General features: G+C 38.2%; 1 protein-coding gene across 3 annotated transcripts in view; it reads left to right on the plus strand.

Annotated features, from left to right (window-relative positions):
- Window positions 1-22,981, plus strand: part of Tpp2 (tripeptidyl peptidase 2) — a 61,101-nt gene that overhangs the window by 13,779 nt on the left and 24,341 nt on the right. For all 3 annotated transcript variants that reach the window (XM_050159209.1, XM_050159207.1, XM_050159208.1), the window contains exons 3-17: window positions 276-371; window positions 2,290-2,394; window positions 4,364-4,488; window positions 5,333-5,496; window positions 7,232-7,386; window positions 8,234-8,310; window positions 11,388-11,515; window positions 12,209-12,308; window positions 14,961-15,109; window positions 16,457-16,572; window positions 16,968-17,136; window positions 17,560-17,717; window positions 18,149-18,225; window positions 20,384-20,490; window positions 22,265-22,419. In XM_050159209.1, coding sequence (XP_050015166.1) covers window positions 276-371; window positions 2,290-2,394; window positions 4,364-4,488; window positions 5,333-5,496; window positions 7,232-7,386; window positions 8,234-8,310; window positions 11,388-11,515; window positions 12,209-12,308; window positions 14,961-15,109; window positions 16,457-16,572; window positions 16,968-17,136; window positions 17,560-17,717; window positions 18,149-18,225; window positions 20,384-20,490; window positions 22,265-22,419 — 1,881 coding nt within the window. The remainder of the gene's footprint in view (window positions 1-275; window positions 372-2,289; window positions 2,395-4,363; window positions 4,489-5,332; window positions 5,497-7,231; window positions 7,387-8,233; window positions 8,311-11,387; window positions 11,516-12,208; window positions 12,309-14,960; window positions 15,110-16,456; window positions 16,573-16,967; window positions 17,137-17,559; window positions 17,718-18,148; window positions 18,226-20,383; window positions 20,491-22,264; window positions 22,420-22,981) is intronic.

The raw sequence follows: 22,981 nt of genomic DNA on the forward strand, positions 1-22,981 counted from the left end.
CAAACATTCATAGCCGCTTCTCTACGGCACGTGTGTTAGAACTGCAGTGCTGCCACCTCACTTCCCCTCTCCGTGGAGTGCTTGCTTGCTTATCAACCTCTCTGAAACTGTGTTACATTGCTTCCGAGACCCCATCACCATCCCCAAAATACAGTCATAAGGTTAGGATTATGGGATATATTTTCCTTGCACACAAGAGGAAATAAATGTACCCCCCCCATTAGTGGTGTATCATTGGCATTGAGAAGTGAATGAGCAATTTGTTTTACCTACAGATTCCTGCGAGCTGGACAAATCCTTCAGGAAAATATCATATTGGCATTAAAAATGGATATGACTTCTATCCAAAGGCTCTCAAGGAAAGAATACAGGTAATGAGAAACCCCCACAATCAGTTGCTTGCACATATTACATGCTTAGATTCCTACTTGAAGAAAAAGGATTTTTTTTTTTTAATTTAAATTTTGCTCTTGTAAATGTCATGAGGTCTTAAATCTCCTAGGGACTTGGACTCTGAAAGACTGTTCAAGAGTATGTGTTTTACTTAAAGTCATTCTTAGTCTTGGGTGCACGGGCTAGTTAGTTTAAGGAAGAATAAAGCAAAACTAAACTAGAACTCAGGTTTTGGGGTTCTTATGGGTAGATGACATAAACTGAGCTTGAGATTTTTTTAAGAACTTTCTTAAAGAGTAGATCTCTTTATTCTTGTTCTTGTGTCCTCTAAGAAAATTTGCCCCATTTATCTTGTTGTCTAGTCTTCTTGCTCCTGGTTTGTCACCATTTAATACTGTTCTGCTTATCAGATCTAAAGCTTTTGAAGTATGTGTATAAGAGGCACACGTTGGGCTGGAGAGATCACACAACAGCTTAGCTTACTGTCTTTGCATCGAGCCCAGGCTCAGTTCCCAACACCCACCTCAGATGACCCATGAAATTTTTGAAAAATGGAATTTATGCCCTGGCAATGCTGAAGCATGCATGGCTGCCTGTATATGGCGGTTTTGTTGAACTTGTTCATATTGGGTCTCATGGTCTGAGCTGAGGAGGACGACTGACCAGGTCTCTTCTTCAAGAGGGCACCAGATCTCATCACAGTTGGTTATGAGGATTACCATGTGGTTGCTGGGAATTGAACTCAGGACCTTTGGAAGAGCAGGCAGTGCTCTTAACCACAGATGTCTTATTACTACTTGTAACTCTAGTTCTAGGGGATCTGATGCCTTCTGCTGGCTTATGGGCATCAGCATGCACACAGTTCACGTAAATTCACGCATACACATACATGAATAAAATAAAACATGTCTGTAGTTAGAGAAAGAAGAGCTGAGTGTGGCTAGGAATTTGCTTTAAAGAGTTGCTGTCAAGTGACAATTTCTGTGATGATGCAAATGTTTGAAGAGGTCAATGTGGGTTACTCTGTTGCACAGTGCCATTACCGAACACTGCTGTGACACTGATTGCTGATGTGAGTCCAGTACTTCAGCTGTAAAGCAAGGTGTAGGATTGACAGTAATCCTGATGCAGATGTGGGTGCTGGCATCTGATCACAGAAATTCTTCCTTCCAGATCCATGAGCCAACATTTACCTTAATGCACATAGTTTTGATTGAATATAAACACACAGATGTCAGGGCCTTTTTATTTGTGTATTATGTTCAGTCAGCTTTTATAAGGAACAAATTGACATGTGAATATAGATCATAAAGTTGAAGTGGACTCTTCATAGATAATCCAGTTTACTAGATTACTGAAAGGATTCTTTTATCTAGAAAACTTTAGTTAGGAGATACTGTGTGGTGAAGAATGGATAACGGTTAGGACCGATGTCAGAAGCCTGGAACCCTGTCCAATTGAAGAGGGTGAGGCATTCTGGACAGGGATGATTGAGGACGCCTGCCCTTCCCAGTGAAGCTGCAGTCTTTCCTTAGTCATGACTTTGTCCTTGCCTCTCTGCATTTCCTAACTTTGTACAGGTCCAGGGGTGGGTGTCTTCTACTCTAGTACTAGACAGGGTTCCTGGTGTTGCATACTACATTGTGGAGAAGGGCGGGTATAAATTGGGAAATAACTGTATAAAAATATTTTGTGTGACTTGATAAACTTGTTCTCCTAACCAACTTCATTAATTGATTTTCTTTATTACCTTCACTAGAAATGGTTTTGGTAAGCCTTTGTTTCAGAATTTTGTAATATCTGAACTGCTGGCAGGGTGTAACCATAACCATATAGGTTTGTTTACCAGACTAGTTTGTCTGCCTGATTGTGAGATCAATTTTTTTGCCTTTGCAGAAAGAACGGAAAGAAAAAATCTGGGATCCTGTTCACAGAGTTGCGCTTGCAGAAGCTTGTAGGAAACAAGAAGAATTTGATATTGCCAATAATGGCTCTTCCCAAGTTGGTGCTACTCACTTTTATTTTAATGTTTCAAAGACCTATATTAGTCCTCTAAAGGATTCAGTAGACTGCATTTATAGGGTTCCTTCCTTGACAGTTTTTTCTCAGTGGGTTAAAGTTACCAGTTCTAACATTATTATTTATGCTGTACCAATTTGCATATATATTATGAATATTTTAAAACATAGACATGAATCTTTACCAGCTACACATGGACATTCCTCTGTGCCTCTTCCTAGCCACTCTCTCATTTGTCCTCCCCAAGACATCATCATCCTGTCCTCTAACACTGTAGAATGATTTTCCTCTTTGAAGTTTGTATGATGAAGCCATACAGAGCTTCTATGCAGTCTGTTGCTGAGATTGTTAGGCTATCTGCTGTGCCCTAGGTATTACACACAGGTCATTACACTTTGTGATATTCTATGTTTATGGGTGTAATACAGTTTGTTCATTTTGCAGATTGGTACTGGCTTTGGTTTTTGAGTGTTAAGAATAGTGTCGTTTTGGAGCTAAGGAAATGGCTCAGAGTTAAGAACACTTGGTGCTTTCAAGGAGGACCCAGAGTTAGTTTGTATCTCTGGTTCCAGGAGATCCAGTGCATTCTGGCCTCCACAGGCATCAGGTGGTGCATCCAAAGCACTCAGACGTAAAATTGAAATAAGTCTTTTTGTTGATGTTTGTTTTCGAGACAGGGGTTCTCAGTGTAGCTTGGCTGTTCTGGAACTTGCGGTTCTGGATCTCTGAGACCAGGCTGGTTTCAAACTCACAGAGATGTGACTTGTCTCTGCCTCCTGAATGGTGGTATTCTAGGTACAAAATAAATCCTTCAAAAAAGAAAAATATCATTTAAAACATTGTTGAGTATAGCTTTTTGTAAATCATAATGATAATGCCTGTTTATATTCCCACCAGAGGCATGTAAGTATACCCATTAATTTTTTAAATTTTATTATTATTTTTATGTGTGTATGAGTGTTTGCCTATACATGATGTTCTCTAAGGCCAGAGGAGGGCAGTTATTTGTCTGGAATGGAAGTTACACAGTTATGCATCGCTGTGTGGGTGAAAGTAAACCTTGGTCCTCTGCAAGCGTAACACTGCTCTTAACCATTGAGCCTCCTGCTTCATTTTTAGTCAGTTTATAAGTGAAAATAATGTCTTTGTGGGTTTTTGTTTGCTTTTATGCTTTTTCTTTAAGAAGAAAACCTAAAATATATTTATTTATCAAAGGTGTTACACTTTAGAATCACAGCATTGAAAATGCGAACAATCTCCTCAGTGTTTTTAATTTCTCAGTGTTACTCCGAGATTCAGGGACAAAAATAGGTATTCCCAGATTATTCTCATAGTTTTCAAAATTATAATATTTTAAACAGTTCTAACCATCGTCATAGTATAATTTGAATAGTGACAATTTTTGTTTAAAGAATAAAATACAGTGAAGTTTAATAATTCTTATAAAGAACTACACCCTGTGGAAATATTCAGTGAAAACGTAATTTAAAATTCAGGTCTCCCAGTAATGTAACAGTTTTTCATGGAATCAGAGGTAGACACTGATTTAGGGGATTACATTGCATTGTTTTTATTTATTATGAACATGGTATGCTAAGTGCAGCAGATTTGGACGGCCCATGCATAAGTGCCATAGGAAAGCTTTTATTATGCCATCCCCGGAACAAGTCACAAAGAAGTGTTTACCCCTTTTTATTCTTTTATTATGAATATATACATTTTCTTAATAAAAAGTGGAGTTCTGGACTGAGGTAGAGCACTTGCCTTACATACTCAAGGCCCTAGACTCAGTCTCCAACACTGCAGAAGCATTGTTTTCTTACTATGTTTTTCCGAAGTGAAGTGATTTTTTTTTTCTATCTGTTCAACACTGTCTTTGATCATACATATGTTAATACAACTCTCTCACACACAGAAATAGTCTAATATTAATCTGTTTTCTGATTAATAGGGCAATAAGCTAATCAAGGAAGAGCTGCAAAGTCAAGTGGAATTACTTAATTCTTTTGAGAAAAAGTACAGCGATCCCGGCCCTGTGTATGACTGTCTGGTGTGGCATGACGGTGAGACCTGGAGGTAATCTCGAGTGTTTGGTGGATCTTCTTTTTTAAAAATGTTTTTATCTACCTGTCAGGCCATCTGGGGCTGTATAATAAAACCCTCTTAAAATGCACACACATACACAAACAAACATAATAACAAAGGGTTGATCTTTATATAACATTTGTGACATTTTAATTAGATAGATTTAAACAGACTAATAATGTGTTTAAAATAATTTTAACAGTAATAAAATGGGTAAGCAGCAGGTAGGAAGAGAATCATAAAATAAGGTGGAAATTTTGTTTTGTTAAAAAAAAATGTTCTCAGCCGGACGGTAATCCCAGCACTCGGGAGGCAGAGGCAGGCGGATCTCTGTGAGTTCGAGGCCAGCCTGGTCTACAAGAGCTAGTTCCAGGACAGGAACCAAAAAGCTACTGAATAACTCTGTCTCAAAAATTAAAAACAAAAAAATGTTCTCCTAAAGCTGTATGTGATTACAGTTTGAAGTTTTTAGCCATTTGGTAGCAGGAAGCTGTGGTGGCTGCTGGAGTCACAACACCAGCACTGAAATTGGCTGTCCTTTGTGTCTGAGCCGGCCTAAACTAGTCCACACTCCACCCCAGCTTCAGTTTTCATTTCTCACCTGCCCAGATAGTTTTCAATGCCATCTGTGACCATCAGTGTCCTGGTTTTAGCACTGGATTCTGGAGGTTTCTGTCATAAGCTTAACTGCTCAGTCTGAAACGAAGGAATGTAGGTTTGGAATTGAGTGGTGGGAGAAGTAAGCGGTGAGAAGATGACTGAGAAACTGCATTGTGTGATCTTTAGAGCAAGAGCGGAAGGGTAAATTTTAATACCTGTTTCTCCTTCTCAACAGAGCCTGTGTTGATTCCAATGAAAACGGAGACTTGAGTAAATGTACTGTGTTGAGAAACTACAAAGAGGCCCAAGAATACGGCTCTTTTGGCACAGCTGAGATGTTGAATTACTCTGTTAATATTTATGATGATGGAAACCTGCTTTCCATTGTGACCAGTGGAGGTATAATCTGGTTTATGAGATTTACTAGTGAGAGATAGCCGTACAGTGGCTGAATGATAAATCCTTGCAGGTTAGAGTGAGGTGCTGGTGAATTCTATTGAAGTTTCTATTGAAGGACCAAGCCTAGAAACTTTGACGAGATTTGACTCTCTTATCTTTTAAAGTTATGACTGTGTAGAGATAGTTCATAAATAAAGTAAAATCTTAACATCAGAAAAGCCATTAATAAATATGAAGTGATTTTACTTGCAAATATTAACCCTTGAGGAATTCACCCATAAGTACAAAGACTTCTCATTATAGTATTCTGTGTAAGGACATATAAGTTGACTGCTCAATAGTGTACTACTAGATAATGGTCCAAGAGAGATTTTAATACTTGTATTATGATATAAAATATTACATAATCAAATTAATATATACAAATGTCAAATATGAGTTTTAGTGAAAATATATCTATCATAAAACACTTGTATAAAATGGAAGGGCGTGCAAATAATACTGTAGATAGGCTTGGGTGTTTTATGCTGAGGACATAGAAACAAGAGGAAAGAGGATGCTCAGGCCTTCAGGGTGGGCTGCTGAGGAGACAGAAAGAGAATGTGGTAAGGTGGGACTGTGTTGACAAAGACCGCAGACGCCAGGATTCAGAAGGAAGATACTGAGGACTGAATGAAATCAGAATATGGTAAACATAGAAAGATGTCATAAGGAAATGCATTATTTTGTGTGCTAACATTAGAAAAACTAATAACCTTTTCCTTTCTCCCAAGTTAACTACTGTCTTGATTTTCATTACTACATTCCTTATTACTTTGTACCATATGGGGGTGTTTGTGTTGAATCAGAACTGACAAAAATATTCTCAATTTTCACATGGTTTATTTTTTTCCAATTATATAAATGGAATTAGCCTAGTTTTTATATGAGACTTTAATTCAGTCTTACTGTAAGCTTCATTTTGATTCATATTAGTTCACATTAATTTATGTCAATTCTGTGGATTGATATGTTAAATATCCATTTACTTTTAGTGAACCCTAAGCTATTTGGAATTTTGAATTATATAAATAATGCAGGCATGAACATTTTTCTGAATGCCTTGGTGAACATGTTTGCAAATGTCTGTTGGGTACTGGGGCAAAAGCAAGACTACTAAATCCAGAAGAATCCCAGTGTTCAAATTTCTCAAACAAGTATATTCTAAACTATTGTCAACCTTCAATATCTTAGTTATGTTTAAAGATATGGAGAGATACTTCATTGTGACAATAAGGTGTAACCCCAAGATGACCAATGAAGTGAAACATGTTTTCATATTTGTATGTCTTATGGACATCCTTTTTGTGGAATGTTTTTTCAAATTTTGCTTGGTGAACAGGTATTTCTACTCCTTTTTCTACTTTCTTTGTTGGGTTTGCAAGATTTTTTTAAAAATATACTTTGGATACAGGTTACTTGTGGGTTCTATGTATTGCAAATATTGGCTGTCTTCTATGGCTTACATTTTTTACTTACTATAAACAAGGTGGGGTCCAGTGTAGAGAAACAAATATATGTAATTTAAGTTGATTTTGTGTGAATGGTAGGAATATATTTGAGATAATATTAGATATGTGATCAGGTTGTGTTTTTGTTAAATTATTTTTGTCATAATATACATGTTGAAATGGTTAAGATTTTAGTATGTGATGATTTTTTTCATCTTATGCACACACTCTGTTTCTGTCCATAGGAGCTCATGGAACCCATGTAGCAAGTATCGCCGCTGGGCATTTTCCAGAGGAGCCTGAACGGAATGGAGTTGCTCCTGGTGCTCAAATTCTGTCCATTAAGATTGGTGATACAAGGCTAAGCACCATGGAAACAGGCACAGGCCTCATCAGAGCTGTGAGTGTCTGGAAGTTCTTGATATAGGTTAATAATTTAGGGACTTATAAACATATATAATGGGACTGGAAAGAAGGCTCAGAAGTTGAGAGCACTGGCTGCTCTTCCAGAGGTCCTGAGTTCAATTCCCAGCAACCACATAGTGGCTCACAACCATCTGTAATGAGATCTGGTTCCCTCTTCTGGCCTACAGGCATACATGCAGGCAGAATACTGCATACATAATAAATAAATAAATAAATAAATAAATAAATAAATAAATAAGAAGCCTACATAATGTTTTTAAAGTACTCTTGGTTTATCAGGAGTATATTTAAACAGAATTTTGTGTACAGAACAGTGTTTATAGAAACAAACCAATGCTGATTAATTCAGTTTGAAGTTAAAAATTACCATGAAGAACTTTCTTGGCTTAAGAAACCTTTTGTAGAAAAAATATTTTATACTCTTTGTTGTAAATCTCTTAGCAAACTTTTCAAGATAGGTTTTAAAAAATATTTGGCTTGCTCCAATATTCTAAAAGGAATAAATTAAACCCTTTGTAAAATTAAAATTCTGTATGATTCACTTTGTCATGTAACTTACGTGCCTTTAAATCTATTCAGAATCAATGCCTCTCCCATTTCCTTCTATGATTCCTGCAGTCCAAAGAGAATATTTTCACTTTTAATTGATGCTTTATTAACTCTTTTCTCTTGTTACCTATGACTTTAATTACAGTATGCCTAGTTAAATACCTCATAAATTAGGATGCAATTAGTTTAAACACTGGGATTATAAACCTTATTTACTGGGTAATCTGTTTCTACAAATGACTTCCTAAACTAGATTCTTAATCTTTTAATAGATGATAGAAGTAATAAATCATAAGTGTGATCTTGTCAACTACAGCTATGGAGAAGCAACTCATTGGCCAAATTCTGGGTAAGTCTTCTTTGTCAGATCTCATATCTTAGAACCTACTAATTAAGAGCATCAGTAGTTTAAGTAAGGGAATTGCAATTACAGTAAACTATACCTATGATGGACAGGTAATTGTGTTTTGTAAGTCAGACTCTCACTCCCATGTCACGTCTTTAATGCCAGGTCCAATCACTGTCCCTTGCCAAACCATTCCTAGCATGGGTAGCTAGGGTTGCTCCTCTGTATGGTGCTTCTGACACTCCCAACCTGCCTAACTCTCTGGCATTGGTCCATGCTTCCACATTTTCCTTTCCAGCCACTTTGGATTTATTGGGCCATCCATCACCAAAATAGCTCATTTACAGATGTTCTGGGACTTGTCAGGGGTGCTTACCTGACAGGGGCCCGGATGTGCTCAAACCTTGCTGTTCCTTAACCACCAAGCTTACTGTTGTTACACATACTGGCTCCAGTTGCTAAGCTTCCCTGTCTCCTCCATCCATACTACTTTCTCTCCTGCACCCCCTTCTTTCTTGTAATGATGTGACAAAACTTTTCCTCGGGAGATAAAATACATACATCTACTCACCTGGTAGGAATCCCACAACAGACCGAAGTACGGACACCACCAAAGTCCAGCTTGGTGACCTGTTGAATGAGAGGCCGTTTGTTTCCTGGCTGCTCAGGCCCGAAATAACCACTCAGAAACTGCTTGGCCCATTAGCTCTAGCTTCTTATTGGTTAACACTTAAATCTTAATTTAACCATTTCTAGTCATCTGTGTATCTCCACATGGCTGTGGCTTTCTGGGTAAAATTCCGTCCAGCTCTGGCAGGGCTGCATGGCTTATACTTGACTCCGCCCTACTTTCTCACAGCATTCAATTTAGTTTTCTTCCCTAGCTAAGTTCTGCCCTGCTATACATTCCTTAATGGTAATCACAGCAGACAGAGGGTCCCACATCAGTGACCCAGTGAGTTTTATTGGGGTTACTTAGAGGACTATGGGAGAGGTTACTTGTAGGAGAAGTGACTCAAAGACAACTGCGTCATCAAAGCCTACTCCAGCGTGGGTGACCTCTCACAAAGTGGGCCACTTGTTCATTCCCAGCAGCTCAGATCTGAAATAATCACATGAAACTATATTATTTAAATCACTACTTGGCCATTCGCTTAGGTGTATTGCTTGCTAGCTCTTAAATCTTTGGTTAACCCATTTCTATTAATCTGTGTATGGCCATGTGGCTGTGGCTTACAGCAATGTTCTGGCGCATCTGTCCCTGGCATGGCTGCATGGCTTCTCTGACTCCGCCTGTTCTCACTCTATATATATCTCTTCTAGCCTGGTTATATTCTGTTAAGCCATTGGCCAAAAGCAGATTCCTTATTCACTAACCAATAAAAGCAGCACACATATAGAAGGACTTCCCACACAAGCGGGGAACCTAGAGCACACTGCACAGCCTGCATGCAGCTCAGCAGGTTGGAGCCTGTCCTTTCCAGGTGCCTCAGCTGGTTTCTGCTTCTTGCAGGCAGCTGGTAGTCTCAGAGACTTCTTTGCAACTTAGCTTTTGTGAGAGTCTTGATTGCAGCTTAGCTTCTCTCCTCTAAGATGGGCTCTCAGCTTTATTGCTCACTCTGGCAGGGAGGGGCCTTGTGAATCTATTCAGTTTCAGGGACTTGCTGAACCAGTATTGAGTTGTTTACTTTCCTGCTTAAGGAGCTTCCCTGCAGGATGAAATATTGCAGTCTCAGAGGAAACTGTTACACAACATCTGTCATCCCTGTCATTTCCTCTACTGCAGTACCGTGCTGGCCTTAACCTGTTTACCTTAGCGCCTTCCCTTTATATTAATATATAGCTGAGATACTGAGAGCATTTCCTTAGTGATCAACATTTCCATCACTCCCATCACCAAAGTATTAGTATCTGCCAGTTATCTGGTACCTGATTATTTAGGGTCCCTTCACAAGGGAAGCTGTAACAATCTAGAGGCTTGTTTCTTCAAGGTAATTGGATTTCTTATGAAATATTGTTTTATTGCCCTTTTAATATGGTCCCTGTCAGTTTTAGCCATTTCTTTAAGGTGCAGTCTTGCGCGTTCTGTCGTCTCATTATCTTCTTCATTACTTTTCTCCTTTGTCAGTAACCCATTAAATTCTCCCTCCCTCCCCCTTCGTGTGTGTGTGTGTGTGTGTGTGTCCCACTTGTGTCACAGTGTCCATGGAGTTCAGAAGAGGGCAGTAGAACCCTGGAGCAGTCAGTCGGAGCACAGTGATGAGTGTTTTGGTAACTGAACTTGAATCTCCTGTTAGATGTCACACATTGGGTTTTTCAGGACCCTTTCGAGCTAGACCTTCTTTAATTTCCATTTTCTTCATCTCAGGAAAACATTCTTGTTTGCTATCAATCTCTGACTAGATTTCTTTGACTTTCAAATTCTTAGGTTTTTCTTCTAGTCTCTCCCCCCATTTAACTTTTCACTAGAAATACTAAGTGGCTTTTTTACTCAAATAATCCCAGGTCAGAATACATGTAGGAGTCACTTTGGTGTTTTGTTTGGTTTTTATTTTTCTCTCAACACTACTACTTCACAGACCCTCTTGATATTGTGGATTTTGGTGTGTGTCCCCACCCCCCCATATTTGGTTTTGTTTGCTTACTCTTTTATTTTTCTTGAGACAGTGTTCCAATATGTAGCCTTGGGTGTCTAGCCTAGGAGTCTCTTTGTAGACCAGATATGGCCTTGAATTCACAAAACTACTCCTCTGCCTGCCTCTCGAGGGTTGCAATTAAAGCTGCGTGCCACCAACCAGGCTTTTCCTTAAGTTTTTCTTTTATTTAATACAACTTGCAAATTCACTGAAACTCAACTAGGGTATATCACTTGGAGTGGCATTGTGTCTTACTAAAAGCCTACCTGCTAATGTGTCTGTAATCATTTAACTGAGTGAATCTGATCCCTCATTTACAGCTACTGTCAGTTACACAGTTTGGAATCATTATAATTTGTTTTGTTATAAATTAAATGTGGAATAGATGTATTTGCTCAAAGGAATTCTTTGGTTTTTTTTTTTTTTTTTTTTTTTTTTTTTTAGGAGAATCTGTGAAGTAATTAATGAAGCAGTCTGGAAACATAATACAATTTATGTTTCGAGTGCTGGAAATAATGGTCCATGCCTCTCCACAGTGGGCTGTCCAGGTGGAACTACGTCCAGTGTGATAGGTTAGTCAGCTTTACTAAACATTTCAGAAAAAAAGTTGGTGTAAATACACGCAGAACAGGAGATTGAAGGAGGAAGATCACAGGCTTGATGTCAGCCCATGATACTGGAGAGACCCCGTCCCCCAGAAATACATAAATTAAACAATAAATCACAGTCACAGTGTAATCAAGTATTGTATTCTACATATAAAACACTGGAGGCCTTTTTAATATGGACCCTGTCACAGGTATGTTCAGTCATTTTACACTGTGACAGGATGTTTTCTTCTATAAAGTCAGGTTGCCTTCATAATGTTTTGAGTAAACTTAAAATGGACTGCAAGTGTTGTGTGGAATGTGGGTGAGACATAGACCCTAAATATGTTGTTAGGAAGGTCTGAGGAACTGTGTTATCTAGGGATTTAGGAGAAGTGCTGTAATAGAAACGCATGCACACTTTTAGGGCACATAATAATCATGGAAGTTTTTTTTATATGTATAAAAGTAGTGTCCTGAGTACTTAGTTTATATTTTATAAACTTAATTTGTTTCTTTATTGAATGTTCTTCCCTTTCCGTCTGAGAGGGGGTGGTGGAGAGAGAGAGAATAGATAGTAAGCAGTTTTCTCACATGCATAATGATTATACTGGCAAAAACTAGTATACATGTAAAAACATTGTCTTTCCTTTTGTTAATGGTGAATCTATCCTATAGGTGTTGGGGCTTATGTTTCTCCTGATATGATGGTTGCAGAGTATTCGCTGAGAGAGAAATTACCTGCGAATCAGTACACGTGGTCTTCTCGAGGCCCAAGGTAAGTACAAGTAGTTCTTGGAAGTAATACATGTATTTGATTAAACTTTATAAAGTGGGAGAAGAGGAGGTTGAAGATAATAAATAGTAATAGCCTTTTTTTTTTTCAGCAAGTTTGATGTTTAAACTGGTGAAACGTGCTGTACTTTTGTAAAGAATCACAGTAACAGATCTTATATTAATTTTGAAGTTATAATCTGATACCATCTATCTTTTAGGCTGGGTCTTCCATATCAGTTAATCAAGTCAGTCCTCTATGTACATGCCCTCAGGCCAACCTACACTAGACCGCTCCTCATTAAGACGCCAGCCAACAAAACCAACCACAGAAAATAGTTTTCCAAATTGTTGATGCTTCATTAAACTCAATTTTAGAATAGCAGTTTAAACATTTAGAAGTGCTTTATGATTAACTGTTGTACAAGGATAGTGGGAAATTAGCTTAACAAAAAAAGTTACATTTTACCTTTTTGTAGTTAGGTTCTTCCAGTTGTTAAAGACCTAGTGCTTATTGTGATTGTTGGTTGATACTGCAGATGTTATAAACAAGAATGTGGAAATTATCCGCAGATCTTCACATAAATTATCTAATTGATGGGTGACATTTTGAAGATTGTACTTTTATTCTTGAGAGGATATGATCAGACACTGTTGTCTGTCTCTCGGTAATGTAACATTAATGTTTTTACACATTAATTGACACTTAGTCTAGTCATATTTCAGATAGGCTCTGAAAGTGCTGCCCCCAACCCGTCGTACCAGTTAAGCTAGGTACAGTGTGTCTGCTTTCTGTGGAACAGAAATCAAATCACCCTATAATTCTTAGCCAGGAGTTTAAAAAAAAATCACTCCCTTAGGGCAAGAATCATAATAGGAGATCCAACAGCCGCTGTGCAGTTGTACTAAAGAGTTCTACAGTAGCCCGGAATGGAATATAACAAAGGGATAAACTCACAGGGTAGCAATCCAGCAGCAGAGCCAGTCACGCATTTTGTCCGCTCTTATAGTACCTGAGATGATGTCCAGAGCGGTTCGATATCTTAAAGGCTATTGGCTGAAGGATTTCCCACAACACCTCCCCTTTTTGTCTAAATAAGAGAGTTCTAGCCTAATTTTTTTTTAAAAAAAAAAAACTATATACAGTAAGATCAAATATCAACTATTGTTTTTGGAAAAGATGAGGCAAAACATACATAAGATTTAGAATTACAACCAGGCATGAACAACATCAAATAGGAAACCTATGCTAAATGTTTCAATAATTATCCTATTCTAAGAAGTCTTATATTAAAAATGGCTTGGCTAAGTCATAAGAGGAAAGTAACTATGACTCTCTAGTCTTCAACCCCATTAAAGACATGAGAAGGGAAATAATATAACCTGAGTAAATAGGAAGTGCAATCAGGCAACTTCTAAAAGGCGCAAGAAATGACAGAGATAAACTGTGCAATCACCCAAAGTCATTTGCAGTGTTGGGGAAACCAACTTTGGCTAAGGTTGCCAGTATCTGACAGACCATTTTCAGAGGCAGGAAAAATTTGAAAACCTGTCTGACCCTGTCTGGCAAGCTTTGGCAGTCTTTTTGCTTGTATCCTGCTTGTCCAGCTTGGACACCATACATTTTGTCAGTAGTCAAGGCCGGGGCAGTTCTTTGCCTAAAGGCAGTTTTACCAAGAAGAAAAGAAGCTCCAAATGGAGTATCTTTGGTGCCCAATAGATCGGTGCTGCCAGGAGCAGCTATCATCACAATGGCGTCATACCAACCAGGCGGAGTCATTGTTGTGGTTCTCCATCTTCTTCCTGGAAACTTCAAAGATTACTGTAGGAAAATTTATTGTTCATTGTGGAAAAGTTAAACATTATTCATATAGACATTCAATGAAAGGTACCATAAAGACAAAATAGGTATATCTTTATTTGAGACAGGGCATAGAGCTGTGCTGGGTGTTACTGTGGTCTTACAGCTAGTAGGATAAGTGGTCAGAAGTGTTTACGAACACACAGGAGTTAAATCTCCAGGCCCCACATTTGGGAGAGAGCGTCCGTCATCCAGTATGTTGTCCTCCAACCTACACAGGCATGCCATGACACCAGCATGCCTCCTGTATCCTCTCTGTCCCTCTCTCTCTCTCCTCTCTCTCATCTTTCTTTCTCCCTGTCCCTCCATTTCTTTCTTTGACACACACACATATACACACATACACACACACACACACACACACACACACACACGCACGCACGCACGCAGTTTGATTTTAAAATTCTTTAATGTGGCTCTTAGAAAATTTTAAATTACATCTAAGGCTCATGTTATGTTTCTGTTGGACAAGGGGAAAATTTACTGATAGAGGTAAAAGAAATACCCTCATCAAGGAGTTAGAGCACTCAAATAGCTGGCACATTTGACTTTCTCACATAAACAGATACATACACACAGACATTTCACTTAAAGGAAAAAGTGTGTAGTGAGAAATGAGCTGTGTTTGAACATTTTCCTCCCACTGCTATCCCATAATAATATCTTTGTCTTTTTTTTTTTTCCTTTTTGGAATGACTGCAAATATCGTATCATTTTGGACTGTAATTATGACTTTAAATATTGTGCATATCCAGCTATCCTCACTCTACATAAACCTCTCTGCTTTCTTTTTAGTGCTGATGGGGCCCTCGGTGTGAGCATCAGTGCACCAGGAGGTGCCATTGCTTCTGTGCCTAACTGGACATTGAGGGGGACTCAGCTAATGAATGGGACATCAATGTCTTCCCCCAATGCCTGTGGGGGCATTGCCCTGGTACTTTCAGGTAAGAGAATTATTTACTACTCTCTTCTTTATTGTATACCATGTTTTCTGCAGTGCTTTGGTGAGAGTATGGATAGAATTGTTGATGTCCAGGACACAAAATAAGGAATAAGGAAGAAAATGGTACAAGGAATAATAGTCCTTTGAGTGGGTATTGAATCATCCAGAAAATGTAATATATCGACTGTGATTGATGATTATCAAGTAAGAGTTTAGTTTTGGGGCTAAATCTGTCCGTAGAATATAAAAAGTGACTTTGCTGATACGGAGCTAATTGCAAGAGGTAGACTGTAAACAAATTCAAAATCTTTATTCGACTCGATCAGCTGAAGAATGTTATTCAGTATTAAATGGGGCATCACCAAGCCACTGCCACAAAGTGTCCCTCTTTTCAAGTCTTACCTTCCACCTGCCTCTGTCTCTTATAACTCCCTCCCCTCCCTGATACGGAGAGCCGCACTGGGAAGAAATCGTCTGCCTCCATGTCTCAGTCAGTGCTACATCACCTGCCAGCGTGAGTCAGACCTAGGACAGATCCTGGTCTCTACTCATTTCTCGTTCATCAAACTCACCAGATATTTCAAGACTGCATGTCTTCTCTCTGAATATTCAGCTCTCTCTACCTGCAAATCCTTTATACCATGGTTTGGATCTGAAAACTCATGTGTTCTACAGGACTCACCTACCGTTCTTCTGGATTCTCATGGACACAATTATAGCTTCCTTAGTTTGCATCATAGACTACCTGTTTGTTTTGTTTGCATATTGCAATATTTTATGGATAACATATTTGATGAGTTCTGAGAGGACAAACATAGTATATCGTATTTCTCCTTTAACAATGAGTAATAGGCTGGCAGATTGTTGACCATAGCCTTCTATGTTCAAAATCTGACTATACACTGTAATCGTCTGGTACCTGGTCATTAAAGATTCTGAGCTGTAGTGAGACCTGTTTGGTGTTTTTGATGTGGTTTGCTTAAGTTCCACTGCTAATCATAAAGTATAATCTGGTTGAAAATTTCTTTCCCAACCATAGTGCTGAAAGTACAGTATTTTAAAGAAAGTGCCGTTGAATGCATCTAACATGTCTGCCTGGTGCAGTCATGCCATCTCTACATAGCCTGCATTGCTATGACTGCAGAGTGGCAGGCAACGGATTTTTCTCTAAGTATTTGTGTGACGCAAGCAATTTAAATCAACTGTTTGTTAATTTTTAAGAAAACATTAAGAAGTGAATGTTAAAAAAAGATTTAGCAGAAGAGGGTACATGTTATCTCGGTGAAGGGGGGGTTTCAACTAGTGAGTTCATTAACATTAATTTCTTAGTTTTGTTTTTTAATTTTAGGTCTGAAAGCAAATAATGTTGACTATACGGTTCACTCAGTCAGAAGAGCTCTAGAAAATACTGCAGTAAAAGCTGAAAATATAGAAGTATTTGCCCAAGGACATGGAATTATTCAGGTATTGTTGTCTGTGTAAAAAGTAACGATAAACCATCAAGATAATGCTGTATAGATTGCTCTACGGTGCTAATTTAGCCTGTCTAAACTATGGAGCTGGCCATCGTCGATCTATCAGACAGAGGGCACAAAGAGACTTAGTAGGCAAGAGAGAGTAGCTGCACTGAAATAAAGAAACATGAGGGCATGTAGAGATTGGTCAGCAGAAGTTAGTGAGGGGAACAACTGTAAATGCAACTACAGTGTCAAGTCGTGATTAGAATGGTATTTTTTTAAAAGCATCTTAGCTGTGGAGATTAGTTTAGAGAACTGAATATAAAAATTAGCTTTGCTGCTAATTAAATTGATTCTTAATTTGTAATAAAATATTTTTCTTGACCATTTATTCTTTTTTAGGTTGACAAAGCCTATGACTACCTCATTCAGAATACATCATTTGCTAACAGATTAGGTTTTACAGTTACAGTTGGAAATAACCGTGGCATCTACCTCCGAGATCCTGTTCAGGTGGCTGCTCCTTCAGATCATGGTGTTGGCATTGAGCCTGTATTTCCAGAGAACACAGGTAAGTAGCAGGCTGGCAGTAAGCAGAAGCATTCATATTTGTGACCTGAGTGAATGGTAAATGGCTGGGGTGGCAGGGACAGTGCAGCTCTGCGGTGTATAGTTAAAGCTGCCATCGCATGCACGGCAGCTTATTTTACTCAGACGCTCTTCTCTGCGTGCAGCAATAGGAAACATCCACTAATCTCCTGTTTTAAGGGTTAGCAGTGTTGGATGAAAACACATATGAATCGTGGAAGGAAACTAAAATATAAGGAAGGCGCTGTGCTTTTATTTAAGTTGTAATCCGGATGTCATGTCTAATGCATTGCCCAGCTGACCAAACCGAATCGCTAAACTTTCTTGATGGAACATAGAGCTTTTAAAATGGTTCCCAGGAACAGGGGGAAATGTCAATTTTATTTTATTTTATTTTTTATTCCAGAAAACTCTGAGAAAATATCCCTCCAGCTTCATTTAGCTCTAACTTCAAATTCGTCTTGGGTCCAGTGCCCTAGCCATCTGGAGCTCATGAACCAGTGTCGACACATAAACATACGCGTGGACCCCAGGGGGTTAAGAGAAGGCTTGCATTATACAGAGGTATATTGTCATCTTTTCTTTGTCCATTTAAGGAGTTAATGTTGCATCCTTCTGTGAAGAAGGCTGGGGGAGACATAGATAGCAAAGCCTTTTTGACCAGGCCTCTCTACTTTGTTAAACATAGCTAAACCTGTACTGTAGTTAGCTTTACTGTTTAGACAAAATAAACATGGCATTTGTAAGTAAATCATAACATCTTTCTGCTTCCAAAGTATTTATAATAGTAGTTTTGTTTTGTAGTAGAGAGTAATTAAAATGCATTTTTTTTTAAAAAAATTGATGCCCATTAATTTCAGTCATGGTTTGCTTATGTGAGTATTTGGACTTTGTGTTATATTTTAATATTAGATTATTCTATGCTTGCATTATACCTTTCTTACTTTTTTGCAACTTTGTTCATGGATGCTGAAACTTTGTGTTCTTTCTTCAAGGTCTGTGGCTATGACATAGCATCTCCTAATGCAGGCCCTCTATTCAGAGTTCCAATCACTGCAGTTATAGCAGCAAAGTAAGTAACTGTTCAACTTACTATTGCATTTACATTGTTAATGCCCATATGTGATACAGTGTAGACTTTTGGAGGATCATTAGCCCAGAAGCTAATACTAGAAAGATGATAAGACAGAAGCAGGTAACTGGGTTGTGCTCCTTTCTAGATGGCATATAGTTAGCTACGCTGTTTGTATTAATTATGAGTAGTTGAGAGCCCTGGCATCTGCCCACACTTCACTGAAATGTTTTTATCCAGACGGTGTACCAGTGACTCCATATTGCCCAGCTGAGTCTGCCTTCATTTTGCCTGTTGTTTTATTACTCAGTAGTGATTCTTCATTTTCTTCCACTCCATGTGGCTTTACTTTGCTGTGTCTGATTATGCTCTTCTGATTTTTCTAGTTGCTTTCTATATAATGAGTCTTTCTTTGTTCTACCAGCAAGCTCTGAAATAATGACATGGAGACTTGTAATTAATTATGAAAAAGCTTGGTCTTACCTTAGGCTTGTTCTTAACTACCTCTTATAACTTAAATTAACCCATTTATATATTAATCTACTTTCTGTCACGTGCATTACTTCTCTTCCATCTTACACCTGCTGTTTCCTGTCCTCGTGTCTCCTGTGCACGCAGGTTCTCCTCTTCCTTCTCTCCCTGGAAATCCTGCCTATACTACCTGCATAGCTATTGGCTGTTCAGCTTTTTATCACACCAATCACAGCAAATACAACTTAATACAGTGTGCAAGTATCCCACAACAATCTCTTGTTTCCAGAATTATTCTTTTATCCTTCTTGGAATCATGGAATTCAGCTTGATAATGTTCCTTCCTGCTTCAAACACAGCAAGGGCACCCACTCCTTAAGGATTTAAGGATCAGGTTTAGGTTCCTTAAAAAGCCCACAATATACACAACTTACAATTATAGTCCCAGACAGCTTCCTGTCACTGACTCTACCAAATTGCACATTTTTAGCCAGCTCCCTGACCTGGTTTCCTCAGTTTTTATGCATCTGTACTGTTGGTTCCTTTGCCTCATTTTCCTGTCTGTTAAATAACCCGACTGTGTCTGGGCATCCTAGGTGAAGGGAGTTCCTTCTCTGTGCTCATTAACACCTCTTACCAGCTCCTGGACAGTCTTTGGCTGATGTGTTCCAAGGTTTTAAAATTTAATTTACATTGTTTGATTGTGAGTCCCCTGTGGATATAAACTGTTTTACACATTCTAAATTTAGTACTGTTTGGGGGGTTGTTTGAGTCAATTATGGAATAGGCCTCAGCCAGTGAGGTCTATAGCATAAAATTGAAGAGATTAAATTTAAAACATGGGAAAATTGTATCTTAGTTAAATTCTCAATTATATATTTTGTATACGTCCAGTGGGACTTTAGAAAAGACTTTCAATAGTATGCAGTTGAGGAAGTTCCCCAGGTTCACTTTTAGGCTCTAAAACCTTCTCTCTTTTCCCCTAACAATTCCTTTCTGAAGCTTGCTGTGTTAAATGGTTTTTCTCTCCCCATCAGTTTTTATAGATCAGAGGGTCATGTTTTACTCATTGACATATTTCTAGCTACACATCACAGTGCCTCATACATAGTAGGTACTCATTTCTTCTTGGTAAAATTGAGGACAATGTGACTGCAGATGTATTTTATGTATATAGTTACACATTTGATGCTTAGGTTTCTTTGATTTCTTATGAAAGTAGTTTGTCTTTGGAGCATTTTGAAACATAACAGGGGCTTAGTTTACTATCTGTTTCACCTGTACATCTGTGAGACTGTTACTGACACAAATATAATTCGATTTTAATATTTAGAAATCACTAGTTGAGTATCAGGAAATGACAAAATCCTGTGAGTTTTGTAAACTTCCTTTAAAAAACAGGCGAGAGCCTAAGCATTTTGCTGTTTTTGTTGAAGGTATAGAAGTAGGTTAGGCTCATCTGTGTGCTGCTGTCAGGGTAGGTCTGCTGCTGTGTTACATGAGGAAGGAGTATTGTGCTTACTGTTTATCACCAACTTAGTGCAAGCTCGATCCAGGGTTTACTTCTAGCGAACTGTACTCTTGCATATGTTAGGAACATCTAGAGTGCCAATGACTTTATTGTTTACACGTAGCTTTACTGTTAGAGTATCATGTTTAATATATATATATATATTTTAATTTTCAGAGTAAATGAGTCATCACATTATGATCTAGCCTTTACAGATGTACATTTTAAACCTGGCCAGATTCGAAGACATTTTGTTGAGGTTCCTGAGGGTGCAACCTGGGCTGGTAAGTAAAATGTGACTGTGACCTTTTTATTTTGTTAATGTATTTGAGAATTTGAACGCTGGTAATAATGCAGTATTGCTGTGTTGATTTCCTTGTAAGGGTTCTCAGGAGTTACTCCCAACTGTTACCTTTTTGTATTCTGTGTCTATGCTGGGCCCTTAGAGGAAGACTGTTTGCCTTTTCTCCTATAGAATACCTTGTCTAAACTCTGACTGACTTATTGAGAAAGCAGTAGTGTGAAATATCTTTACTGATACTATCTATAAGAATAGATGGTTATAGAGTGCTTCCTCTATGTTAGGTCAGTCTTTGTACTCTTAAGAGTTTGGTGCACTCAATGACAGAAAGCTATTTGGGGCTGTTATTGTGAGTTGTCATTGTGGGCTATTTTAAGACCAAGTTGTGGCATGGCTTAGTACTGCAGTATTTACATAAGGCCCCTTGGGGTTGTATAGCTCAAGGCTTTGATAAAATTCAGTAATAGTACTAAAGAATAAAAAACCTTACCCACACAAATTACTCTTGTTTTTTGCCCAGCCTTTGCAGTTTACTGAGTCTGTTTTCTTTAATTAAAAAGAAGAAAAAAACATTGTTTAGTGATAAATCTGTAAATATAATTCCCTTAGGATTTATTTAGTTGGTATTTATTGAAAACATTCCAGGGTTGGGTGGAGGTTATTATTATAAAACATTATTGAATGAGATAGAATGAACATGTTTCCACATCATTTCAAAGTGTTAGATTACAAATGTTCTGGTGGTTTCTATTTCAGATCGTTCAAAATATTGTCAGAATGCCATATATGTACTCAGAGCAATGGATTGATTTCCCCTCTGTGCCCCCTTGTCTGTAAGAAATAAAATGAACCGATCCTTGCTTCAGTACCCTGGATCAGAACAAGTGTTCTTTAAATAATCTTCCTCCTGATTTTGGCTTACCTCTAGCCTTGCAGTAAAGTAAAGCTAAGCAGTTGTGGTTCTGATGACGATACTTTGGAGAAACTTAGGAATACATATAAGAGGAAAAGAATAGGAAGAGAATTTAGACATGATAAATAGGGATTGCTAAAATTATAATCTGTTCGAGACCAGCCTGGTCTACAAGAGCTAGTTCTAGGACATTCTCCAAAACCACAGAGAAACCCTGTCTCGAAAAAAGCAAAAATAAATAAATAAATAAATAAATAAATAAATAAAAATTATAATCCGTTTATTGGGAATTAGTTTGTTTTCTGACTAAAATAAGAGAAAAGAGAGATTTTAAAGGCTCTGGTTAGGATAATTGTGTGTAGATCAAGAAGTAACTTTGTTTTTTCCTAGTGTCTGAAGTTCAGATTGCTGTTCACTTAATGATGGTTTATTTCTTAGAGATTATCATGTATACACATACTTTTTTTGAAGAAGCTTGCAGCTTTCATTTGAAAATACCATTTTAGGGAGTGGAGAGAAGTATGGTTAAGAGCACTTGCTGCTCTTCCAGAGAGACCTGGGTTTGATTCCCAGAACCCACATGGAGGCTTCAGACCATTTGTAGTTCCAGTTCCAGCGTAGCTGTGACTTCAGGCCTCTGCAGGACCAGACATGCACATGATGTGCAGAGTAATGTACATGCGTACAAAACCTACATATATCAAATAAAAATATGTCTATAGATGATAAAGAAAATATCGTTCTATTTGTATTATTCCCTAAAAAGTAAAAGTTATTAAAAAAACATTTTGTGATCATTTTAATTCTTAACCAGTTTAAAATTTACTTTCTTTCTTCATTTTAGAAGTTACAGTGTGTTCATGTTCTTCTGAGGTATCAGCAAAGTTTGTTCTTCATGCAGTACAGCTTGTGAAGCAGAGAGCATATCGAAGTCATGAGTTTTATAAGTTTTGTTCCCTTCCAGAAAAAGGAACACTGATTGAAGCCTTTCCTGTCCTGGTAAGTTTGACAGGTTCAGATTCAGAGCACTCCCTTTTCTTTTGACATGGGCTAAGACTTTGTAGTTTGTGCCTAGAGTATTGTAAGAGATTCTTGTTTTGTTCATACCTCACAGATGAGGTAGGATGAAAGGTAGTTTAATGAAGAATACTGGAAACCAGGGCTGGAGAAATGGCTTGGGAGTTAAGAGTTCTTGCTGCTCTTGTAGAGTACTTTGCTTCGGTTCACAACACCCACATGGCAAGCAACTTAGAACCACATGTCATGCCAGTTCCCTCTCTGACCACCTCACACTGGGCAAGCACCTCATGCAAGTGCAACACTCATATACATCAAATAAACAACCTTAAAGAAAAGAGTACTGAAAACCAAGGCAGTTATCATGGTGCTTAACAGTGAATCCTAGGATTTAGGAGGCAGAGGTAAGGAGATCACTGAGTGTTCCAGACCAGCCTGATTTACATAGTGAGAATCTATGCCAATAAATAAAATGTAAGCTGTATTTCAAAAGTGAATTTTACTCCTCTACTCTCTCCTCTTAAAGTTCTATGAAGGAACCCAG

This window comes from Alexandromys fortis, unplaced genomic scaffold, assembly GCF_014885135.2.
Source record: "Alexandromys fortis isolate MF-2015 unplaced genomic scaffold, M_Fortis_MF-2015_v1.1 scaffold_65, whole genome shotgun sequence".
Taxonomy (NCBI): domain Eukaryota; kingdom Metazoa; phylum Chordata; class Mammalia; order Rodentia; family Cricetidae; genus Alexandromys; species Alexandromys fortis.